At 40.7% G+C, this 22,005-nt stretch overlaps 1 protein-coding gene across 2 annotated transcripts in view; it reads right to left on the bottom strand.

The window, feature by feature from the left end:
* CUNH9orf85 (chromosome unknown C9orf85 homolog) overlaps positions 1–22,005 on the bottom strand; it is a 56,626-nt gene that overhangs the window by 6,856 nt on the left and 27,765 nt on the right. Inside the window, exons 2-3 of one of the 2 annotated variants that reach the window (XM_052761196.1) lie at positions 17,021–17,127; positions 1,662–14,322 (exon numbers count right to left, since the gene is read on the bottom strand). In XM_052761196.1, the coding sequence (XP_052617156.1) occupies positions 14,283–14,322; positions 17,021–17,127 (147 nt within the window). In that variant the 3' untranslated portion in view covers positions 1,662–14,282. Of the gene's footprint in view, positions 1–1,661; positions 14,323–17,020; positions 17,128–22,005 lie in introns of those variants that run through there. The other variant, XM_052761195.1, reaches the window with a different exon arrangement.

The raw sequence follows: 22,005 nt of genomic DNA, 5'->3' as shown, positions 1-22,005 counted from the left end.
AAACTCCAGCTGTACACAGCAAAGGGTGGATTTCAGAGTACACAAATTACACGCCAAGAGCTTCAACTGTGAGAAATTAGAGTGTAAACAAAACTTAAAATTATAAAAACCTTTGACATAGGAGCTAAATGAAAACAGTTTTTAAATTTCTGTGGTAAACTGTTTTGGTATACTTGGATTCTAACATTTCAAAAAGCTTTACTAAATTATTCTGTATTTAAAAATAGATTTAAAGATCATACCGTTAGGATCATAAGGAATAAAATCTCAATCATTCCAATGGATTATGAAAGTTTCCATAACACTTTTAGCTTTAATTTCTTTCTTTCTTTTTTTTTTTTTTTTTTTCGTTTTTCGAGACAGGGTTTCTCTGTGTAGCTTTGCACCTTTCCTGGAACTCACTCTGTAGCCCAGGCTGGCCTCGAACTCACAGAGATCCGCCTGCCTCTGCCTCCCGAGTGCTGGGATTAAAAGCGTGCGCCACCACCGCCTGGTTCTTTTTTTTTTAAAGATTTGTTTATTTGTTATTATATAGAGAGTGCTCTGCTCCATGTATACCTGCACACCAGAAGAGGGCACCAGATCTGATTATAGATGGTTGTGAGCCACTATGTGGTTGCTGGGAATTGAACTCAGGACCTCTGGAAAATCAGCCAGTGCTCTTAAAATCTGAGCTGTCTCGGCCGGGCGGTGGTGGCGCACGCCTTTAATCCCAGCACTCGGGAGGCAGAGCCAGGTGGATCTCTGTGAGTTCGAGGCCAGCCTGGTTCCAGGAAAGGCGCAAAGCTACACAGAGAAACCCTGTCTCGAAAAACCAAAAAAAAAAAAAAAAAAAAAAAAATCTGAGCTGTCTCTCCAGGCCAGCTTTAATTTCTTTCTTTTTTTTTTTTTTTTTTTTTTTTTGGTTTTTCGAGACAGGGTTTCTCTGTGTAGCTTTGCGCCTCTCCTGGAACTCACTTGGTAGCCCAGGCTGGCCTCGAACTCACAGAGATCCGCCTGGCTCTGCCTCCCGAGTGCTGGGATTAAAGGCGTGCGCCACCACCGCCCGGCTAAACCTAGGGATAGCTTTAATTTCTTAAAGTCCTAAAATAATGCTAAGTCTCTCTTGGTTTGGGTCATCTGATAATTCAAGGAAATGACAGCATGTTTTCTTTTTGATAAATATTTGTCCCATGCTAGAGACTGTAGATGTAACGGTCTTATTAAATAAGAAACACAGCGGCAAATGCAGAGTTAAAAGCCCAAGAGGTCAGAGGAGTAGTTAAGAGCTGAGACTAAAACCACCTTCTTACCCCTTGCTGCCGCCATCCTTCCCCTCAGAAGGAGACCTACTTCCTGTGTGTCTGTCTTTTATTGACTTTCTGTTCTGCCTTCTCATTGGTTGTAACCCAACCACATGACCTCCTCGTCACTGCCTGTCTATACAGACCTCCAGGTCTCTGTGGTTGGTATTGAGATTAAAGGCATGTGTCTCCAAGTTGGCTGTGTCCTTGAACACACAGACTCTGCCTGCCATGTGATTGGATTAAAGGCGTGCGCCACCACCGCCCAGCTTCTGCTATGGCTTGCTATTAGCTCTGACCCCCAGGCAACTTTATTAACATACAAATAAAATCACATTTCAACACAAATAAAATATCACCATAAGAGACTTCAAGAAACAACAGATCTTTAAGTAGTCAAGTTGTTAATGCAGGGTTCAAATTGTATTCATGGGAACTCTCAATGTTAAGATTTACATATAAATCTTGAAAATAGCTCTCTTGTTTTGCAGTCTGCAGCCAAAAGGGTCCTGATCCTTTAGCTAGTCCATCTGCTTCAACAAAGGTGACTCCTAGGAATCACACATCAGCATGTTACACATCAGTTGTTAAATGCAGATCCCTAGAACTAAAAGCTTGGGTATGAGCCTCATGAATCTGCTAAACTCTAAGAAATTCTTATGCCCACAAACATTTGAGAACTCTTGACATCCATCATAATAAATGGGGGTTTCCTGGCCCTGGTAGTGATTACAATGACCAATTCTAAGAACAAAATGAAATCTGAAAGCAATTAGTTAAATTCTTTCTGAAAACCAAGTTTTGTTAGGATGGTATCCTTGAATGAAAACAGGAAAAGATTCACTTAAAACAGCATTTCACTTTCTATAGAGGTGATGTATGCTTGGACAATACTCTTTACAGTCGTCATTTTCTATCTCCCAAGAGGAATGCTAGTGTGCCCTTTCTTTCAAAACACATAATGCAGGCTTTGTGCATGTGCAGTGAGTACAAGAGAGGAGTTCCCTAGCTAACACATCTGCATTTTTTTAAAACTCAATACAACACTTAGTTTTAAACCCAAAGGACCTTAAGTGTGAGAATAGTTTACGTAGCACTTTAATAGGCATCCATTCCAAGTTGCATAAAACCCATAAAGTATTTTAAAACATCTTTAAAACTAGCTATCAATCTCTAATCACTCCTGAGTACTTTTCCTTATAAAAATTTGTGGTATGGAATAACTTTAAATTCACCTAAATATTTATCTTTCTTAATTTTCCCTGAAAAAAATTGCTGCATTTATTGCATTTTATTAAGGAAACATCACAGGTGTTAATCTTAGTTTTCCCTCCTTTTTATATTGTGTGTGTGTGTGTGTGTGTGTGTGTGTGTGTGTGTGTGTGTGTGTGTGTGTGAGAGAGAGAGAGAGAGAGAGAGAGAGAGAGAGAGAGAGAGAGAAAACTGCCACTCAAGCTATTTTGGCTATGTACACATTACAACTAATCAGTTTAAATGGAAAATCTGGCTAAATTAAAACACAGTTTGCTCTTATAAGCCATATTGACTGATAAAGCAATCAGTAACACAAATCTTGAAAAATAACATAATTTGTTTACAATGCAAAACACAAAAGAAAAAATAAGTGCTGACTACTTGAAATCAGGAACAGACGGGGAGTTTTCAATGTATCATGGCAAGCTCTAGCGAGTATTTTGAAAATACAACAGTAGAAAAGAACATGATTTGGAATGGGAGACTAGCTCAGTTTTGACAATTCCCTGTTACCTTTAAAAGTCACTAGAACTTTTTGAGTCTCACTCTTCATAATGGGTACCCAAACAGCTGACACTTGAGCAGGACAAGTCAGTAGTACTGGGTTCTAGGACATCTGAATTACATTGTGTTCACTGCCTCAGCAAACTCACAGTTAAACAAAAACCTCAGGACTTACCATTGTCCTGACCTGTGAGTGGAACCACTGGGCCAAACATAGAACAGGTTAGTAGTTTACAGAAACAAATTTCCCTCTGCTGCTTTCGCAACTCTGCCTTAGTTTCCTGGTTACTATGTTCTGACTGTGGCCATCATTAGCCCTCTGTGGTATGTGCACACAGGATGACTGACACCTCGGTAAACAATGACTGTCAGCGCCTCACCCTTTGGTATGCAAATGAGAAACTCAATATTGGCAGATTCACCAGGTACTTCCCTCCAGTGGTAATAAGCAACCTATGTTGTTTACAATAAGGAGAGTCTAAAACTAAACTATGGGATTAGCTTCTACTAGATTTTTAAGTACTTTTTAAGGAAAACACTTACCTCCTATTCCTATTCCAAAAACTTATGTAGTAGTTACAATTCATTTACTGGTGTCTCTAGACTATACACTATAGATATGAGATAGATCATCGAATCTACTCTGAGAAAAAAGATAAAGAAATAATAGGAAAATTGGGTAGATCACTGAATCTACACTGAAAAGAAAAAGGGGAAGATATAAAAATGACAAAAGGTAGACTACTGAATCTATTATGAAAAGAAAAAAGATAGAATATGGATGTGATAAGATAAAAAGGTCAATTATTGAATCTACATTTTAAAAGGAACTACTTGTTTTAAATAGGGTAAGTAATGAAAAATTTTTGTCTGTGTTTATCAAATGTTACTGGACTGGACATTGTTAATATATATAATGGAGTTTTTTGTCTGAATCTGTCAAATGTTAATGGACTAGACATCATTAATGTAATCTTGACTGTGTATATTGTACATACTTATTGGATAATTTTTCTTGTATTAGTTATAATTTTTTTTAATGTTAGACAAAAAAGGGCAAATGTGGTGGTATAGTGTTCCCCAAAATATTGTGCACCCTAATAAATTTATCTGGGGTCAGAGAACAGACAGCCACTAGATACAGAGGCTAGAAAATGGTGGCACACACCTTTAATCCTAGCATTCCAGAGACAGAAATCCCTCGATCTCTGTGAGTTCAAGGCCACACTGGAAACAGCCAAGCATGGTGACTCACGCCTTTAATCCCAGAAAGCAGCCTTTAATCCCAGGGAGTGAGGCAGAAAGAGAAAGATATATAAGGCGTGAAGACCAGAAACTAGAAGCATTTGGCTGGTTAAGTATTTGGCTGGTTAAGCTTTCAGGCTTCTAACAGCACAGTTCAGCTGAGAGCCATTCGGATATGAGGACACAGAGGCTTCCAGTCTGAGAAAACAAGACCAGCTGAGAAGTTGGCCAGGTGAGGTTAGCTGTGGCTTGTTCTGTCTCTCTGACCATCCAGCTTCACCCCAATACCTGGCTACAGGTTTGTTTTATTAATAACAACTTTTAAGATTCCTGCTACAATACACTCCAGACTAAATAGACAGGTACTACTTCCCCTTACTGCAATAATAGCCTGGAGTAGGTTAATTTATCATCATCACCATCATCATCACCACCACCATCATCATCATTTTGAGACAGGGCCTCTCATCATTATCACCACCACCACCATCATCATCATTTTGAGATAGGGTCTCACCATCATCATCATCATCATCATCATCATCATCATCATCATCTTGAGATAGGGTCTCTGGCTGTCCTTGAACTCACTATGTAGACCAGGCTAGCCTTGAAGTCACAGAGATCTGCCTGCCTCTGCCTCCCTGAGTGCTGAGATTAAAGGCATGATGACTATGCCTGGCTTGACAATTCTTAAAACAATACAAAACATTCACCTTTGGCCAAGAGCAGCTTATCAACAGAAGAATGGAAAATGTTTAGGGCTGGTGATTTTCAATGCTATGGAATGTAGGGACACAGTTCTCTTGTGACTCATCAGTCAGTAGCACCTCACTGGTGAAAGGCTGGAAGTGAGAGGCCATGTGTAGTTGTTTTTTACTCTTTGGGGGCCCACCACCCAGCTCCCAAATACATACACAGAGACTTATTCTTAATTATGAATGCCCGGCTTTAGCTTGGCTTATTTCTAGCCAACTTTTCTAACTTAAATTATCCCGTCTACCTTTTGCTTCTGGGCTTTTACCTTTCTTTATTCTATATACCTTTCTTCACTTATTACTTCATGGACGGTTGTGTGGCTGGGTGGGTGGCTGGCCCTTGGTGTCCTCCTCTCCTCCCTTTTTCTCAAAATCTCCTCCCTTCTCCTCCGATTTATTCTCTCTGCCTGGCAACCCCACCTATTTCTCTCTCCTGCCTAGCTACTGGCCATCAACTCTTTATTAGAACAATCAGGGGTTTTAGACAGGCAAAGTAACACAGCTTTACAGAGTTAAACAAATGTAACACAGGAGCTGGAAAAATGGCTCAGAGGTTAAGAGCACTGATTGCTCTTCCAGAGGTCCTGAGTTTAATTCCCAGCAACCACATGGTGGCTCACAACCATTTGTAATGAGATCTGGTGCCTTCTTCTGGCCTGCAGTCATGCTGTATACATAATAAATAAATAAATCTTTTTAAAAATGTAACACAAAAAAAGCAGCACATCTTTGCATCATTAAACAAATGTCCTGCAGCATAAAAGGATGTAACACATCTTTAACTAATATTCCACAACAGTCATGCTGTATAACTTATTTCACATGCTTTCCAGGCGAGGGACTGGCAGAGCTGGGCCATGGAATACTTACATAAATGGTGATAGATGTTTATTTTGATGAAAGAATAAAAATAAAAAAGATGATGCAGTATTTTTGATGTCAGAAATTGAACAATAAAACCAAACTTTTAAGTCTAGTTTTCTCTTTGTTACATATATATTTGAAGTCAACCAAAACCTCTTATTGCATATAATATTATTCATATTCATAGACCACCAAAGTGATAGAATGGCAAGAAGTAGATGCCTGGTGGTACATCTGTCATCCCAGCCCTGGGTAAGCTGAGGTGGCAGGAGTGAGTCCAAGGGCAGTCTAAAGGGCACCATGAGACATTGTCTTAGCAAATAAGCAGACAGCAAAAAAACAGAACTAATGAATTTACTAGGAGCTGTGAGACAGACCTAAAGCAGCTGGTGGTCACCTGCACTGTTTGTGAGGGATGGAGGGGTGGGAGCGGCTCTGCTCTTCTTCCCTCTTTCCCAGGCTACTCTCTACAAGGTTTCCTGTAAGCATCAGCCACACCACTCCCCCAGTCAGATTTCATGACTTTTCTGAACTTTCTCTCCTGTTCTTACTGTATTACTCCTCTGCAGTCATGTTGTAAGCCCAGGGTCTCTGTTATTATTCCTAGCCACTTCTAGAGTCACATGACCTTGCATTCGCTGTCAGTGGTCAGGCAAAATGCTTAGTCACTCCAGAGCCTTACTACATAATCTGAGCTCAGGAGGTCACATAATCTATGCGCATGCATGGTGTAGCTAGAAGGCCCACAGTTTCCCCTCCGATAGGCCTACTCATGACTATACTTTCCCTTCCCTAATAAAAACTCTTATAATGGGTTCTATTGTACCTCGTGTTCTCTTGAGCCCGGTAAACACCACCAACAAATAAATAAGTCTCCCCTTTTACTAATAACTACCACTTCTAGCCATCTGCTCAAAAACTGCCTGGGGACCCATATCTTTAGAGTTCTTGCTGATAGAAACTCTTGGTTCTTATAGTTAAATAAAACTTGTTCACATAAGTCATGGTTTTCTAAGAGGTGCCTTTAAGGGGTGGGTACTAAAATGCAGTGATGTCATAGTTTTGTTTTCTGTTTTGCTTTCAGACCAGGTCTCATGTAGCCTGGGCTGGCCTCAAACTCACAATGCAGCCAAGAACGACCTTCAACTCCTGATTCTCCTGTCTTTACCTCCAAAGTGCTGGGATTACAAGTGTGTGCCAGCAGGCTCCACTCCTAAGACAGTTTTGAAAGGATACTATGTTTAATATAAGGATATTAATGACCTCTGTACTGGATGGTTTTATGTCAATTTGATACAAGCTAATGTCATCTGAGAGGAGGGAACCTCAATTAAGAACATCCTTCCATAAGATTAGGCTGTAGGTAGACTGTATGACATTTTCTTAATCAGTGATAGATAGAGGAGGGCCCAACCTATTGTGAGGAGTGCTATCCTTGGACTGGTAGTCCTGGGTTCTATAAGAAAGCAGCCTGAGCAAGCCATTAGGAGCAAGCCACTAAGTAGCACCCATCCATGGCCTCTGAATCAGATCAGCTCCTGCCTCCAGGTTCTTGTTTGAGTTCCTGTCCTGACTTCCTTCAATGATGAACTGTGATGTGGTGTTTGTTCACAGCAATAGATATGCACTGACTAAGACAACCTCTTTAGGTAGGCTAGCCCTAAATATTCGAGATCTTTTCATTTCTCTTTTCCCTCCTTCCCCAAACTGTGTCAGTTTCCTGACAATTCTCTATAAAGAATTACTGAAATAATTCTTATGATTACCCATCAACTGAAAATAATTTCTAATTTTAGAGGATACATCATTTCCCAAGCCTAAATAGTAAATGTATTTTTATTTATTTTGTCCCACTTGGTCTAAGACCCTAATGTAAAAACAGAAATTACAAACTGGACAAATAACCCAAGTGTTACATTTAATTGGTAAAAATAAAACAAAGCCAGTCCTAAGGCCATAAGCACATACACATCCAATTTTTGCCACCTGAATTATGCACTTTACAATTACACAGAGAATGAGGGGTAGCTTGCACTGATCAATGGCACCCGTCATTCATCCAGCTCTAAGAACAGAAGGGAAAGAGCCTTCGGTGCTATGGAAGTTGCCTATCTATACAGAGTTACAGCATCAGAAAGACCAGTATTGCAGTAGTGTCTGCTCAGCCAACACATGTAATTAGTTAGTGCCAATGGGCTGGTACTGAATGCAGTATCGGAGCCAGACAAGCAAGGCACTGGCACTAATTACCATGTTCTCTGCGAACCAATGACTTGTTTCCTCTGAAAAACGAGGGCAGTGCTACTCTTTCCTGTTCGTTCTCTTTTGTGGTTTTCGACCAGGCTGTTCCCAAACTCCTGGGCTCAAGCTATCTTCCTTCCCTGGGAGGACAGGCTCACACCACCACATTTAGAACTGGGGAATTGTGGAGAGTTGGAGGATTAACTGACATAGCCAAAATTACCTGAAGATACCTAGTCAACAGCCACTGCCACTCACCTCTGTATCTGACTTAATGTCCTTTGACTGTCAGGTAAAACCTTTGGAAGGTATTAACTTGATAGACCACTAGTTTCCACCACCCCAAAGGCTAGGAGTGTGCTCAGCTATCATGAGACCTATAGAAGGGACCCCTGCCTCAAGGCAGCTGCCTACTCACTGTCCTCACCAGTGGATTTGGAAGTGTCTTGATTTCCTTCTTTTGTTCTGTGACTATAAAGTTAATGTAAACACTTCCATGGGGGAACATGCCATACAGGGCAACTCGAGTCTAAGTCCTTAGCTACAGGCACTCATATTTAGCTCAGAAAAAAGACTATCTCTTATTTCTGTTGGAGTAAGAGCTGTGTTCTGCACTGGTTTCCTTTTAAAAGCATGATGATTGACTGAGGCTGTGGGAGAAGGATCACGTATTTAAGACTAGTCTGGGATATATAAGGACTTCCAAACTAGCCTGAGCTACATAGTGAGACCCTATTTCAGAAAAATTGAAACTAATTCACTAATCAGAAGAAACATAGGGATTAGTCTATAGAGTACAATTAAGGTCTTAGTGTTAGAATCTGATTAGAAAGGAAGAGCTCCTGGTGTGGCACCCCACCTCTGTGACCCCAACACCTAGGAGTGGGGAGGAGATCAGAGGTTCAAGGCAAATCTGTCTCAAAAGACCAAACTAAAGGGAAGGCACAGGTCCCAAGAATATGGTGGCATGAAGTTCTTGGCAGCAACTCATGCTCTCTCTCTCAATGTCTTCCAAATATGATTTGTTTTGGCTTCTCCTGCCTTATAGAAGCCTCCTCCCGCCCCGCCATCCCCTATTCTTAACACTGCAGCAGACAGATCAACTCCTCAAAACAAGAGGATTAACCCTATAATCTTTTTCGTTTTCACTTTCCATTTATGTGTAAAGCGTGTGAGCTGACATGATGAGCTGCTGGAGCCCACAGAACCCACAAGAGGCTATCACATCCCAGCACAACTGGAATTACAGGTGCATGAGCCATTGCATGGGTCCTGGGAATGGAACCCAGGTCCTCTGCAAGAGCACTAAGGACTCTTAACCATGGAGCCATCTCTCCAGCCGCTCTTTATTTGTTAAACCACAGGATTATCCATCTCTGGTCCAACAGACATGTCTGCGAACAGCTGAGATGAGGTACAACAATAACTTTAAAAGGAATTGTAAAATTTATCCAATGCAATTAAGTATGAAGTAAGGCCAAGAGATCTTATAAAGTAATTGTTCTAAAGGGTGTCAAGAAATTTTGACACCTTTTAAATTTACATTAACGGTTAAAAGATTTTGCCCCTTTCTCAAGAGGTACAAGAAGGCCAGAAATGAAATGAATTCTGTTTTTTAAATGCCCTGGGCCAGGGGGATTATATGTTTAACTCAAGACAAAGTAAAGCACAGGGAGTTTAGATTCAAATGCAAATTCACCTAATCCCAAAGCCCTATTTCCCTGTTCTCTCACAGCCCAGCACTAAACCTTCCAAAGGTCCCTTCCCTCCACTCAACAAAAGCTTGGGGCGTCATTAAATCTTCAAATGTCACCAATCTTGTTTATTGAAATAGTCTGGAACTGTGAACTGCATGTACTTGTAGTTTAACATATTCTGCTTAGAACCACCCTGTGCATTTCTTTTTAAATATGTGTATTTATAGAAAGACAAATAGGTTTTACTTTTAGATTGTGAAATGCCTTTTGTTTCAGGTAACCAAGCAACATTCTTGTAAAATTTAAAAAAAACAAAACTTTAAAATATTTAATTATTAAGAGAGAGAGAGAGAGAGAGAGAGAACACCTGTGTACATGTGTACTCATGAGAATGTCATAGCACCAGGACCACCCACCAAGCAACCTTTCCCCGAATCAGGTTAGACACGTTATAAAGCAAATACCCACATTTCTATTAGAATTTCTAAGCTACTTCTCTTTCTCTTTTCATCCATTAAGCAAAACCACCAGTAATAACGCATTAGCCCATGTTTAACTTTGTCCTAGTATTACAGAAGAAGCTGACATAGAATAGGCAGCCAATTACAGCCTGGGGCCTGGACTACAGCTGGATGCACTCAACTAATTACTTAAGATATTCAATACTTGATCATGATTTAGTTTGTGCTAGATGATTCTGCTCTACTATAGGCTAGAGGTGCAGAGCAATTTAAGGTACATAAAGGGAAAATATGATATGATGATACACTCAGTGTATTTTCAAGCTGAGGTACTTCCATTTATACGATGGGTTAATTAGGATCTAAGTTGAGGAACATCTGTGTATTTGGACTATAAATCTTAACAAAGGATAATTTTTCTCAGTGGTTGGCTTGAATAAAGTATTTAACATTTTAAATTAAGTTTCACTGTCAGCATCACCAACAGATTCAAATTCCTTACAATATGGGGTATAGTTTAATACACAGTGAAACAAAGCAGATACGGGTGAAGTATATTCCTACAACACTACAGTCACGGACTGGACTGTGAAATGCCTAATGTGCCACATGTCAGTATAATCAGAAACTCATGGTGTTCTAAGACTAGACAGTTGACCCCATGAGTAATGCTTTTAGATTACAAGAATTTAAAACATTCTAACCAAAAAGGTGCCTTGGATTAAGGACTATCTTAAACTTCCATAATCCAAGTTACAGCAGGTATAGGAAGGCCCTTATGTGAAAAATCCTGCTGATACCTAAAAGGCAGCACATCCTTATGTCCAAAGACAGAGACAGGAGGAACTGAACACATAAGCCACACACTACCACGACAGGCCACCCCTGCCCACCGGCTTATGACTCACTGCTACACTGCTTTGTTCTATTACATCCCCCCATGGCTTCCCACATTTCAGCATACCTGGTGTGAAACACTCCTGTTTAATCCTCTTCTTCCTTTTCCCTCCCCCTTTCCTTCTTCGTTTCTGGAGAGAGGACTGAACTATGTATCACAAGCTGGCCTAGAACTCCCTGTGTATTTTAGGTTGGCCTTGAACTTGTGATCCTCTTGCCTCAGCTTCCCAAGTGCAGGGTTTCCAAGTGTAGGCCTAGCTTGGACTTAACCATTTCTTCATTTCCTTATGAAGGTTGCCATGCTATATAAAATGTGTATCAATTACATTTGCAGGTTTGGGTCTTGTTCTGCTTTAGATACTGAATCCTAGCTAAGATCCAGAAGGGCAGATGAAAAAGGCTTTTCCTCCCTTGTCTTCCTGGAGCTCTGCTTTGACAAGTATTTCTCAGGCTCCTGTGAGCTATACTTTCCTTTGCATTTGCTTGAACTTCCTTATTCTTAGTGATTTCCCTTAATGACTGTCTTAGTCAGGGTTTCTATTGCTGTGAAGAGACACCAGGACCACGGCAACTCTTATAAAGGAAAACACTTAATAGGGTGGCTTACAGTTTTAGAGTTAGTTCATTATCATCATGATGGGACACAGCAGCATGCGGGCAGACATGGTTCTGGAGAAGGAGCTGAGATTTTTACATCTTGATCAGCAAGCAACAGGAAGTGATCTGTTCCCACTGGACTTGGCTTGAGCATATATGAGACCTCAAAGTCCATCCCCACAGTGGCACACTTCCTCCAACAAGGCCAAACCTACTCCAACAAAGCCACACCTCCAACAGTGCCACAGTGCCAATCCCTATGAGCTTATGGGGTACAATTACATTCAAACCACCATAATGACTTATCTGTATTTTGTATTTATATAATACCTCATTTCCTTCATTCTGAGGTTGTGACATGACCTTCAGTGTGATAGACAACAGGCCCTGAGTCTTCTTTAGCTCTCATCTCCCTTGATAGAACAATGGATCACATGAGACAGACGAGGAATAACCACTTCTAGAGAAGTTTGCAAGTGATCTTTCACATAGTGGCATGCTCCTAACAAAGACAAGCACACAGGACACAGCACAGACTACCGAGACTAGAATACAAGTAATGGACATAGAAGAAACAGTTAAGTGACTTCATCTGTTACAATGTCTGCTAAAAGGCAACACTGTAATGTCCATTGTGTATTCTTCAAATTGCTTTGGGAGAAAAGCTGTCAGGGGGAAATGGAAAGCAGTGGTGAAACCTTACACATTTTATAGGAAAGGCACCTTATAGGAAATGCTCTGAAATCACATACCTTGTGTTTGGCTTACTAACTAAAAGTACAAGACTTACTACATAGCTAGTTTTTAATTGCTACCTAGAAAACAATGATCCATTCATGGAAAGCTAAAGTTGGATGCTCTAACCACCTACCTTACAGCTTAATTTCCCTGCTGCCAATTTGGATGACTTAGCATAAGATTCAACAGGCTTGTTTATAAGTGATGGTTTATGGTTTTATAATTCTGGGGATTGAATTCAGGATGTCAGCATACTAAGCACACACTCTCCCACTGTGCTATACCCGTAGCCACTGGAAGGATTTTCTTTAGCAGATATGCCAGAGAACAGGAAGAAAACACTGAAAAAATAATCAAGACATGTATAGCACTTTCTAAAAGACTCAGCAATACTTACAATGAAAAAAAAGTACTGAGAAAGCAATACAGGGGAAAAAAAACCCTAAATAGCTAATTTAGTTTTGACCCTTTCTTGAGGCTTTTTAACAATATCAAGAAACACGTAGGTATGCAAAATAAATAGCCAAAATTAAAACATCCACAGCTATTAAATATCCTTTTTCTTTGAGATGGGCTGTCTGGGAACTCACTATGAAGACCAGGTTGGCCTTGAAGTCACAGAGATCCACCTGCTTCGGCCTTCCCAGTGAGAGCTGGAATAAAGGTATGTGCTACCATGCCCACCACTATTAAATATTCTTAAGTAAACAAAATCTCCAAACCTGGAGTTCTAGATTTGTGAAAAGGCTAAAATAGTTTTCACTGGAAATTAACACCCTGCGATAACCTCTACTGGAGTCAGATGGCTATCACAAACTCCTCCGACTTCCTCCCATTAAGAGGGAAGGCACGTGCAAGCAAGATGGTGGGTCAGGAACTATCTGTGTGACCTGGCCCCCAGGAACAGCCAACAGCCCTCACACACCTCAAACCCAGTCTCCAGCAGATGGGTCAGTGGTGCAGACGAATCCCATTTTTTGTCACACTACATCACTTGGAGTGCAGTGGCCAAGGGCCACCTTAAGAGGGCAAGTACTTAAAACTGGGCAACTGTGGGCAGCTGAGACAGAGAGCTGCCACAAGGCAGAGAGGCTAAATTAGCCCACCATGGTTCTATGGTCAGAAACAGTCCTATGGGTTGGTTGTGGAGAACAAGGAAGCCTGGCCCAGGAACAGAAGGGCACAGAAAAAAGCATCCCTTCTCTCCTGAGTCCTGGACCAGATTTTATCAACTGACAGTAACCCTGGAAATTGACAGTCCTGGTCAACCTCTAGAGCAACTCACCTGTCATTCACTGCTTTAAAGCTAGAGAGAAGCAGCCCGGGTGGAATACCTGACACACACCTGCAGCGTGACTGATTACTTCAAAGGCTTAAAGGAGACTTTTGTTCAGACTTCAGGGCTATGCGTGCTTCCCCACTCCTGATGCCCTGGTGAGATACTCCCTAGCTAAAACATAAGCCACTTTGGGCATGATCAGTGAAGTCTCAGGAGGGTGAGACCCTGTCTGGCTCAGACTACAGGGTCCACTGTGTTAACACAGGTTCCTGATACAGAAAGAAGGTGCACTACTGTCTGAGTTAGGGTTTCTACTGTTGTGAAGGGATATCAGGACCACAGCAACTCTTATAAAGCAAACATTTAATTGGGTGGCTTACAGTTCAGAGGTTCAGTCCATTAACATCATGTTGGGACACAGTGGTGTGCAGGCAGACGTGGTGCTGGAGAAGAAGCTGAGAGTCCTACATCTTGCAGGCAACAGGAAGTGGACTGAATGTCACACTGAGAGAAGCATGAACAAAAGAGACCTCAAAGCCCACTCCCATAGTAACACACTTCCTCCTAAAAGGCCATACCTAGTTTAACAAGGGCACACCTCCTAATAGTGTCACTCCTTTGGGGAGCCATTTTCTTTCGAACTACCACAACTACTAAAGTGAAGACACCTCTGGAGGACACTGAACATTTGTGACAGATAGGCTTAATCACAGCATAAACCACAGTAAAGACAAGAGTCCACAACTGAGTCAGCTCCCACCCTTGTACACAGACCTGAAAGTCTCTGAGTGATATGGCTAACTGAGGTCTCGAGAGGAGACTGCTCAATAAGATCCTCAAATACAACCAAAAGGGACATTCTAGCAGATGATCAAATCACAAGGAAGAAATGTAAGAACATGAGAAATCTACAAAGCACAACTCTTCAGAAACACCAGAGTGGGTGCAATGCCAGGAGATTTAAAGTTTACTGCAAGAAATGACCACTGTGCAGGGCGGTGGTGGCACATGCCTTTAATCTCAGTACTCAGAAGGCAAAGACAGGTGGATCACTATGAGTTCAAAGCTTGCCTGGTCTACACAGTGAGTTCCTGGACAGCTAGAGCTACATAGTGAGACCCTGTCTCAAACAAACAAAAAAAGAAATCAACAACTGCAAATGCCAGACTAATTCAACCCAGGACCTAGGAAGGAAAGTCAGCAGTATAAAACAATAGTCACGGCCTGAGGAGATGGCTCAGTCAGGAAAGTGCCCACACAGAATCATAGAGATCTGTGCTCAGATCCCCAGCACCTACAGAAAAGGTAGTGTCTGCCTGTAATCCCTGTGCTAGGGAAGTGAAAATGGGGAACCATCTTACCGAAGTCAAAATGGCTATCACCAAAAACACAAAGGAGGGCTGGGAATACACGTCAACAATTCAAGGGTATGATGAAAGAACTCTTACAAACTCCCGATAGGAATGTAAACTTTGTGCAGCCACTATGGAAATCAGTTTGGAGGTTTCTCAAAACTGAAATAAACAAACAAACAAACAAACATAACAAGTGGGGACTAACTGTACCAATTCTGGGTATATTCCTGAAGGACTAACTAAGTCAACATACCATAGAGATACTTGCACATCCACATTCATTGCTGCTGTATTCATAAGAGCTAGAAAGTACTACACAATCTTCAGTGAATGGGTTAAAAAACAACAACAACATGGTACATATATGCGATGAAAGATTAGTCACACAGAAAAATGAAATGACATTTGAAGGAAAACGAATGGAACCAGGAAATACTACAAACAGCAATATTGCCTGTCTTCTCTCTCTCTCACGTAGATGGAGGTTTGTGTATGCCGTGCTATTAGAAAGGGGCCCATGAAAGAGGAAGACAAAATCGTAAGGGATGTGGGAAGGGAGAAAGGTGAGGGTAACGAACATCTGTGGTACGAAAGCACAAGCAGGGACTATTTGGAGGGAGGAAGAGGGTGGGCAAGAAGGGGGCAGCAGAAGGGGAAGACCCTGTACTAGCATAATGTATAACGACACAAATATGTGCAAATGCCATAACGAGACCTGTTAACTGTGAACGCTAACTTACATGGTTTAACAGATAGATTAGATATAGACAGACAGGTAAACAGATACATAGATACCGAGTGAAAAAAAAGAGAAATGTAACTACTAAATACTTTTAGTATTTTTGCCTTATATATGCATATATAAAGCAACAATCACCAAGTATATTCTAAACAACTACTACATGGAACACCAAATTAAATAATATAAAAAGAATATACTAATATTTACAGTAAATATAGTCATGTTCTTTGATACAGCTATTATCAAATTGTTCTTACTCAGCTGAAATAAAGGATGATACAAAAGTGACCCAGAATTATAGAAAGGTTAGGGGAAGAGAGATAAGAAACTAAGCTGGGTATCTTTTTTTTTTTTTTAAGATTTATTTATTATGTATACAGTGTTCTGCCTGCATGTATGCACTACAGGCCAGAAGAGGGCACCAGATCTCATTACAGATGGTTGTGAGCCACCATGTGGTTGCTGGGAATTGAACTCAGGAACTCTGGAAGAGCAGCCAGTGCTCTTAACCACTGAGCCATCTCTCTAGCCCCTAAGCTGAATATCTTTTCATCTTGACTTAAGTCTCCAAATGAATGAAACTGTAAATTACAAACCAGTGATTCACATATGATAGTCAATTTTAGTAATCTTCATGGAATTAAGAGGTCAGACTCCTTTTAAGAATTGGCATAATATCTGTAAATGGTGGCACAGACCAATAAATCTCAGCATTCTGGAGGCTGAGGTGGGAAGGTCATTAGTTGGAGGCTGGTCTAGATCACACAGGGACACACCCTCTCAAAAAAAAATCATAAACACAATCTATAGTAAATACTACTACTTAATCAGTGAAAAGTAAGATTTTATAATAACTAGGCTTTTCCCACTCTTCCTCAACTCACCTACTAGAAAGTTTCTATAAAAATTGGATAAAACCATGAGTCAGAGAATGATTAATCTACTTTTTCATCTGTCTGCTTTCATACACTAAGACTTGGCATTCAAAATGAAATTCTACAGAAGAGGAGAGATTGTTTTTATTTTCTCTCAAGCTTATCTAAACACAATTTTGAGAATTAGAAAATGGACACTGTGACACACATATCACTGGGATGGAACTCACCACTTCTTAGGCTTTGACAATGGTTTGTACTTGCTGTATTTTACACGCCACTCAAGAACTTCTTTGCAGCGCTGACACACTCCATCATGAAGTTTGGCATTAATTTTCTAAAAACAAATAAAAATACATAAATTAAGAATCACATCCATAAGCCAATATGGCAAGTCCCATTAAAAAGGTTCATGGGAATGTTTTAAAAATAACCTTGAGTGGGCAAATGTCTCAGCAGGTAAAGGTGCTTGCCAACAAGCCGGAGGACCTGAGTTCAATCCCCTGGACCTACATGGTTGAAGGAGAACCAACTCCTGCAAGTTGTCTTCTGATTTCCAAGTGCAGGCGATGGAGCACACACCCACACGTGCACACACATAAATAAAAACAATTAAAAAGTTAAATGCAGTAACCTAACTTTTATCTATGTAACAGTCCATGACATAGCATGTGCTCTATGTATATTACTCAATTTGGTTCCTTAAAAGCCAATAGTTCCTAACCTGCCAACATGTTAAAGAGTTTCCAAGGTGACATTGAGAACATCTTCCTCATTGGCCCTGATGATATGGATATTGGATAATTAAGACACATGGATTGTACTGTTTGTAAACTAAACCTACATAAAAATCTAATAAGAGAAACACAAGATTATTATTTTAACAATTCAAATTCTACCAATGACTCTGAATTAAACTGAAAAATCAGAATTATCAGTTTATTTGGGATGGCAGTAACTGAAAGTTAAGATGTGCCAGTGAGAAACAAGCAGGAAGCCAAAGGGTATTTTGTTTCTTTTTTTCTCCTATGTAAGGAAAATGTTTTAAAAGGTTCCTTGGAGGCCCAGCCTTAAACAAACAGAACTCCTCCAGCTCTCTTGGTTTTATGAGAATACAACATGAATGTACACATGATGTAAATATGGACAGCTAGTAAAGAAAGGACTATATGAGGAAAGAAAACATTTAAGACTTTATTATCAAAATGTGTTTGTATGAACAGGCAAGAGTTTAAATGTACCCTAGGTCCTCTGTAATAGTTTCGTATCTTATGTAAGACATGTTCACATGCTACAGAATTTAGGTTCTGAGAATTCTCTCATTTCTTTTGATGAAAGAGGAAGGCTGGTCTTTGCCCATTGTTGGAAAGGATGTTTGCCATTGTAAAGGACATTTTCTTTTCTCTTTTTGTTTCCTTGGTAAAATTTCTCCAAGGGAAAAAAAAAGCACATCACACACGATGCAGATTCTTTGGGTGACTATTCCATAATGAGTTAAAACACAGTATTTGGACTAGGTCAGCTGAAGCAAACAACTGGAAAGGCCCTGCTAGCCATAAAAGCTGATGAGGAGGGCTGGAGAGATGGCTCAGAGGTTAAGAGCACTGCTGCTCTTCCAAAGGATCTGGGTTCAATTCTTAGCACCCACATGGTGGCTCACAACTGTCTGAAACTCACATTCCAGGGGATCTGGCATCCTCACACTGATATAGATGCAGGCAAAATCCCACTGTACATAATAAATAAATAAATCTTTAAAAAAAAAAAAAAAGCTAGGGGCTGGAGAGATAGCTCAGCAGTTAAGAGCACTAGATGCTCTTCCAAAGGACCCAGGTTCAATTCCAGGCACACCCACATGGCAGCTCACAACTGTCTCTAACTCCAAGATCTGACACCCTCACACAGACATACATGCAGCCAAAACACCAATGCACATAAAGTAAAAATAAATAAATTAAAAAAAATAAAAGCTGATGAAGGTGAAGTAATCTGACAAAACTTTTATTATAAGAGATTATATTTCAAGGGCATTTTCAACATCCATAAAGTATGCTTTAAATACTTAATGTCTCAGCTGAACTCTCGTGAAGAGTACACCGTTACTTATGAACTACGCATGGGTTGGTTTATTCCTTCCTTCCTTCCTTCCTTCCTTCCTTCCTTCCTTCCTTCCTTCCTTCCTTCCTTCCTCCCTCCCTCCCTCCCTCCCTCCCTCCCTTCCTTCCTTCCTGGCATAGCAATAGACAGACCCAGGCAAAGCAAGTTTAGCATGTCTCCCTCTGTTTATTGTCACCATGCTATACTATAGAGAAAGCTTCATGCCCACACCAAGCCCCTCTGCTCACTGTCACCATGCTCTACTATAGAGAAAGCTTCATGCCCACACCAAGCCCCTCTGCTCACTGTCACCATGCTCTACTATAGAGAAAGCTTCATGCCCACACCAAGCCCCTCTGCTCACTGTCACCATGCTCTACTATAGAGAAAGCTTCATGCCCACACCAAGCCCCTCTGCTCACTGTCACCATGCTCTACTATAGACAAAGTTCCGTGCCCAGACACCAAACCCCTCTGTTCACTGTCACCATGCTATACTATAGACAAAGTTCCGTGCCCACACACCAAGCCCCTCTTCCTCTGCACCCTGGCACTTAGTTGACCCATACAGGGATGGTTAAGAGGGGCAGACTTCAAATTCATAATTTGTCAACGGTCTTACATTATCTGCTGCTTGAAATATCTTACAACTTGTATTTGTGTCATTTAACAATTGTAAGACCACATTAATGGCTTTGAACCAAAGTTACAATGTGAAACAAACTTTCTAACTGGAGTAAGTATCTGAGGATGCAGGAAATTTCATTAGCTGCAGTTGTAGTACATTAACATACACTGCTTGCCAACCAGGAAGCATTAGTTGGTTTCTTGTTTGTTTCTCTATACAATTTCTGACCAGTTCTTCTTGATTTATGAAGCCCTGCGTAATTTGGAAACTGGTTTCCTTAGGGTGGATCAACTGCAGAACAAAACAGGTCTTTGTGGGAACCTGTTCTGAGTGATTGGTAGCATAAACGGAAATCTTGCGTAGGGGTCACGTGACCAACTGGAACTACTACAAAATTAACTTGGTTTTTATGTGTTAAGAAATGAATGAGGTTGGCAACAAAGACTATGTTCACTTAAAAGTACATACATACAGAAAGAGGGCAATTCCAGAGAGGTGAGCAGAGACAGCCAGATCCTACTTCTAGGAATTGTTCCGTGTCGGGCAAAGGAGATGGCAGTCTTACCTCACACACTCCTATCTATGTCTAATCCTCCTTCGGCAACTTGTTTTAGTATGTCCCTCAAGGTAGACGGTCACAGGCTACTGTGCAAATGTAAATTAAAACTTGGTTTATGCCGGGTGGTGGTGGCACACATCTTTAATCCCAGCACTCCAGAGGCAGAGGCAGGTAGATCTCTGAGTTCTAGGCCAGCCTGATCTACAGAGTGAGTTCCAGGACAGCCAAAGCTACACTTAGAAATTCTATCTTGAGAAACCAAAATAAATAAGTGTGTGTGTGTGTGTGTGTGTGTGTGTGTGTGTGTGAGAGAGAGAGAGAGAGAGAGAGAGAGAGAGAGAGAGAGAGAGAGAGAAAGAGAGCGAGCAAGCTTGGTTTATAAGAAAGATCAATCCGTTCAACAGGCTGCTTTCTAGATCTTTTATTTGTTTTTCTGTTTTGAGACAAAAGTCTTGCTATGTTATCCCAGGTTGGCCTTAAACTCATGACAATCTCCCTGCCTCAATGTCCTAAGTGTAGGGATCACAGGTATACCCCAACACACGTAACTTCCAGATTTTTAAAGGAGTAAAATTGTACATACTTAGGAATTAGTTGCAGAGAATCAGGTACAGAAAAATGAAATGAATACTTCTTAAAAGTCAAAATAAATGTAGCACATCAAAAGATACTCCTAGTGGAACATAGAGATAACGCCTTAAAATGCCTTTGCTTATCAAGCCATACCAGCATCTGTTACCATGTAATTATCTCTGCTACGAATAGTCCATTGCCAGACAACCAATCTTCCATAATGGAATCCCAACTAGGAACTGGGTGAGCATTTAGAGTCTTGGAAGGTAACAAGAGCAAACTAACTACAACATGTATCAACACGTAGATGAGCCTTTCACAAGTTATAAAGTATCACTTAACAGAAAGAGATACCATTTGGAAGAGGAAAGGAATTTAAAACAACTAGTAATTTTTCTTTAGGATTTTTTTGGTATGAGGTAATTATTTCAGCAGTGCTGAAATCAAAACAATTGCAGATATCATGTTTCATTTCTCTTAATTGGAAAAAAAATTCTTAAAGGAAAATGTCTATTCCAATTGCTGCCAACAGGGATCACCATAGATGGGCCTGACAACCTTGCTGCAGGTAAGTAAGGAGTTTTACTCAGAGATTACTGCTACTCTGAAAATAGGAACCTTTATGTTAATTATATTTAAAGTGCTCTGTGGGGGCGGGCAGAGACTGGAGAAGGAGGGAGGGTGGGGGAGAGAGGGCAAGTGTGTGTGCTTGCTCTGGTATTGGGGAGTGACATCTTGAGTGCATGTGTTATTCACATAGGCATGGCCTCAGGCCCATGAAGGAATGCCAAGGCCTTCTCCCTGGGGTGAGGATGAAGCATGAGAAAGCCTTAAATCCTCTGGTCATAGGTCTATAAAGAAGGCCCTGTACATCACAAGACCATCTTGAAGAAATATTACTATCAACTGAGCCCTTCTACCACGGAAGTGTCAAATCTGCACAAAAGTTGAAACAATCTGGTGTGGTGGCTCATGCCTGTAAGCTAATAACACTCAGGAGACTAAGGCACATGCATTTAAAGCCAGCTAGACTACAAATTGAGACTATCTCAAAAATATATGTGTATTTATGCATGTCGATGAAGATATGTATATGTACGTACATGACTTGACTTCTACATCTAGCTACAGGCAGAATGCCTAAAAACAAGCACAGTTTGCCCCTCCCCTTTCCATGTGTGTACATACTTGCAGAAAGTTACAGACACGGAGGCATTTTTCAAAGTAGCCATAAATTTTGTGAAGCCATACATTTCCCAAATGCCTTTTAGAACTTGAAACTGTAAAATCTATTTTGTCTGCAAAGGCATGCAGCACGCTCACTGCGGCTTGAGTTTGCATTTCTCTACCATCACAGC

The sequence above is a fragment of the Peromyscus californicus genome, unplaced genomic scaffold (assembly GCF_007827085.1).
Source record: "Peromyscus californicus insignis strain IS unplaced genomic scaffold, ASM782708v3 Scaffold_4__1_contigs__length_199733344, whole genome shotgun sequence".
Lineage (NCBI taxonomy): Eukaryota > Metazoa > Chordata > Mammalia > Rodentia > Cricetidae > Peromyscus > Peromyscus californicus.
The sequence above is the reverse complement of the archived record's forward strand: the minus strand, read 5'-3'. Positions and strand labels throughout refer to the sequence as shown.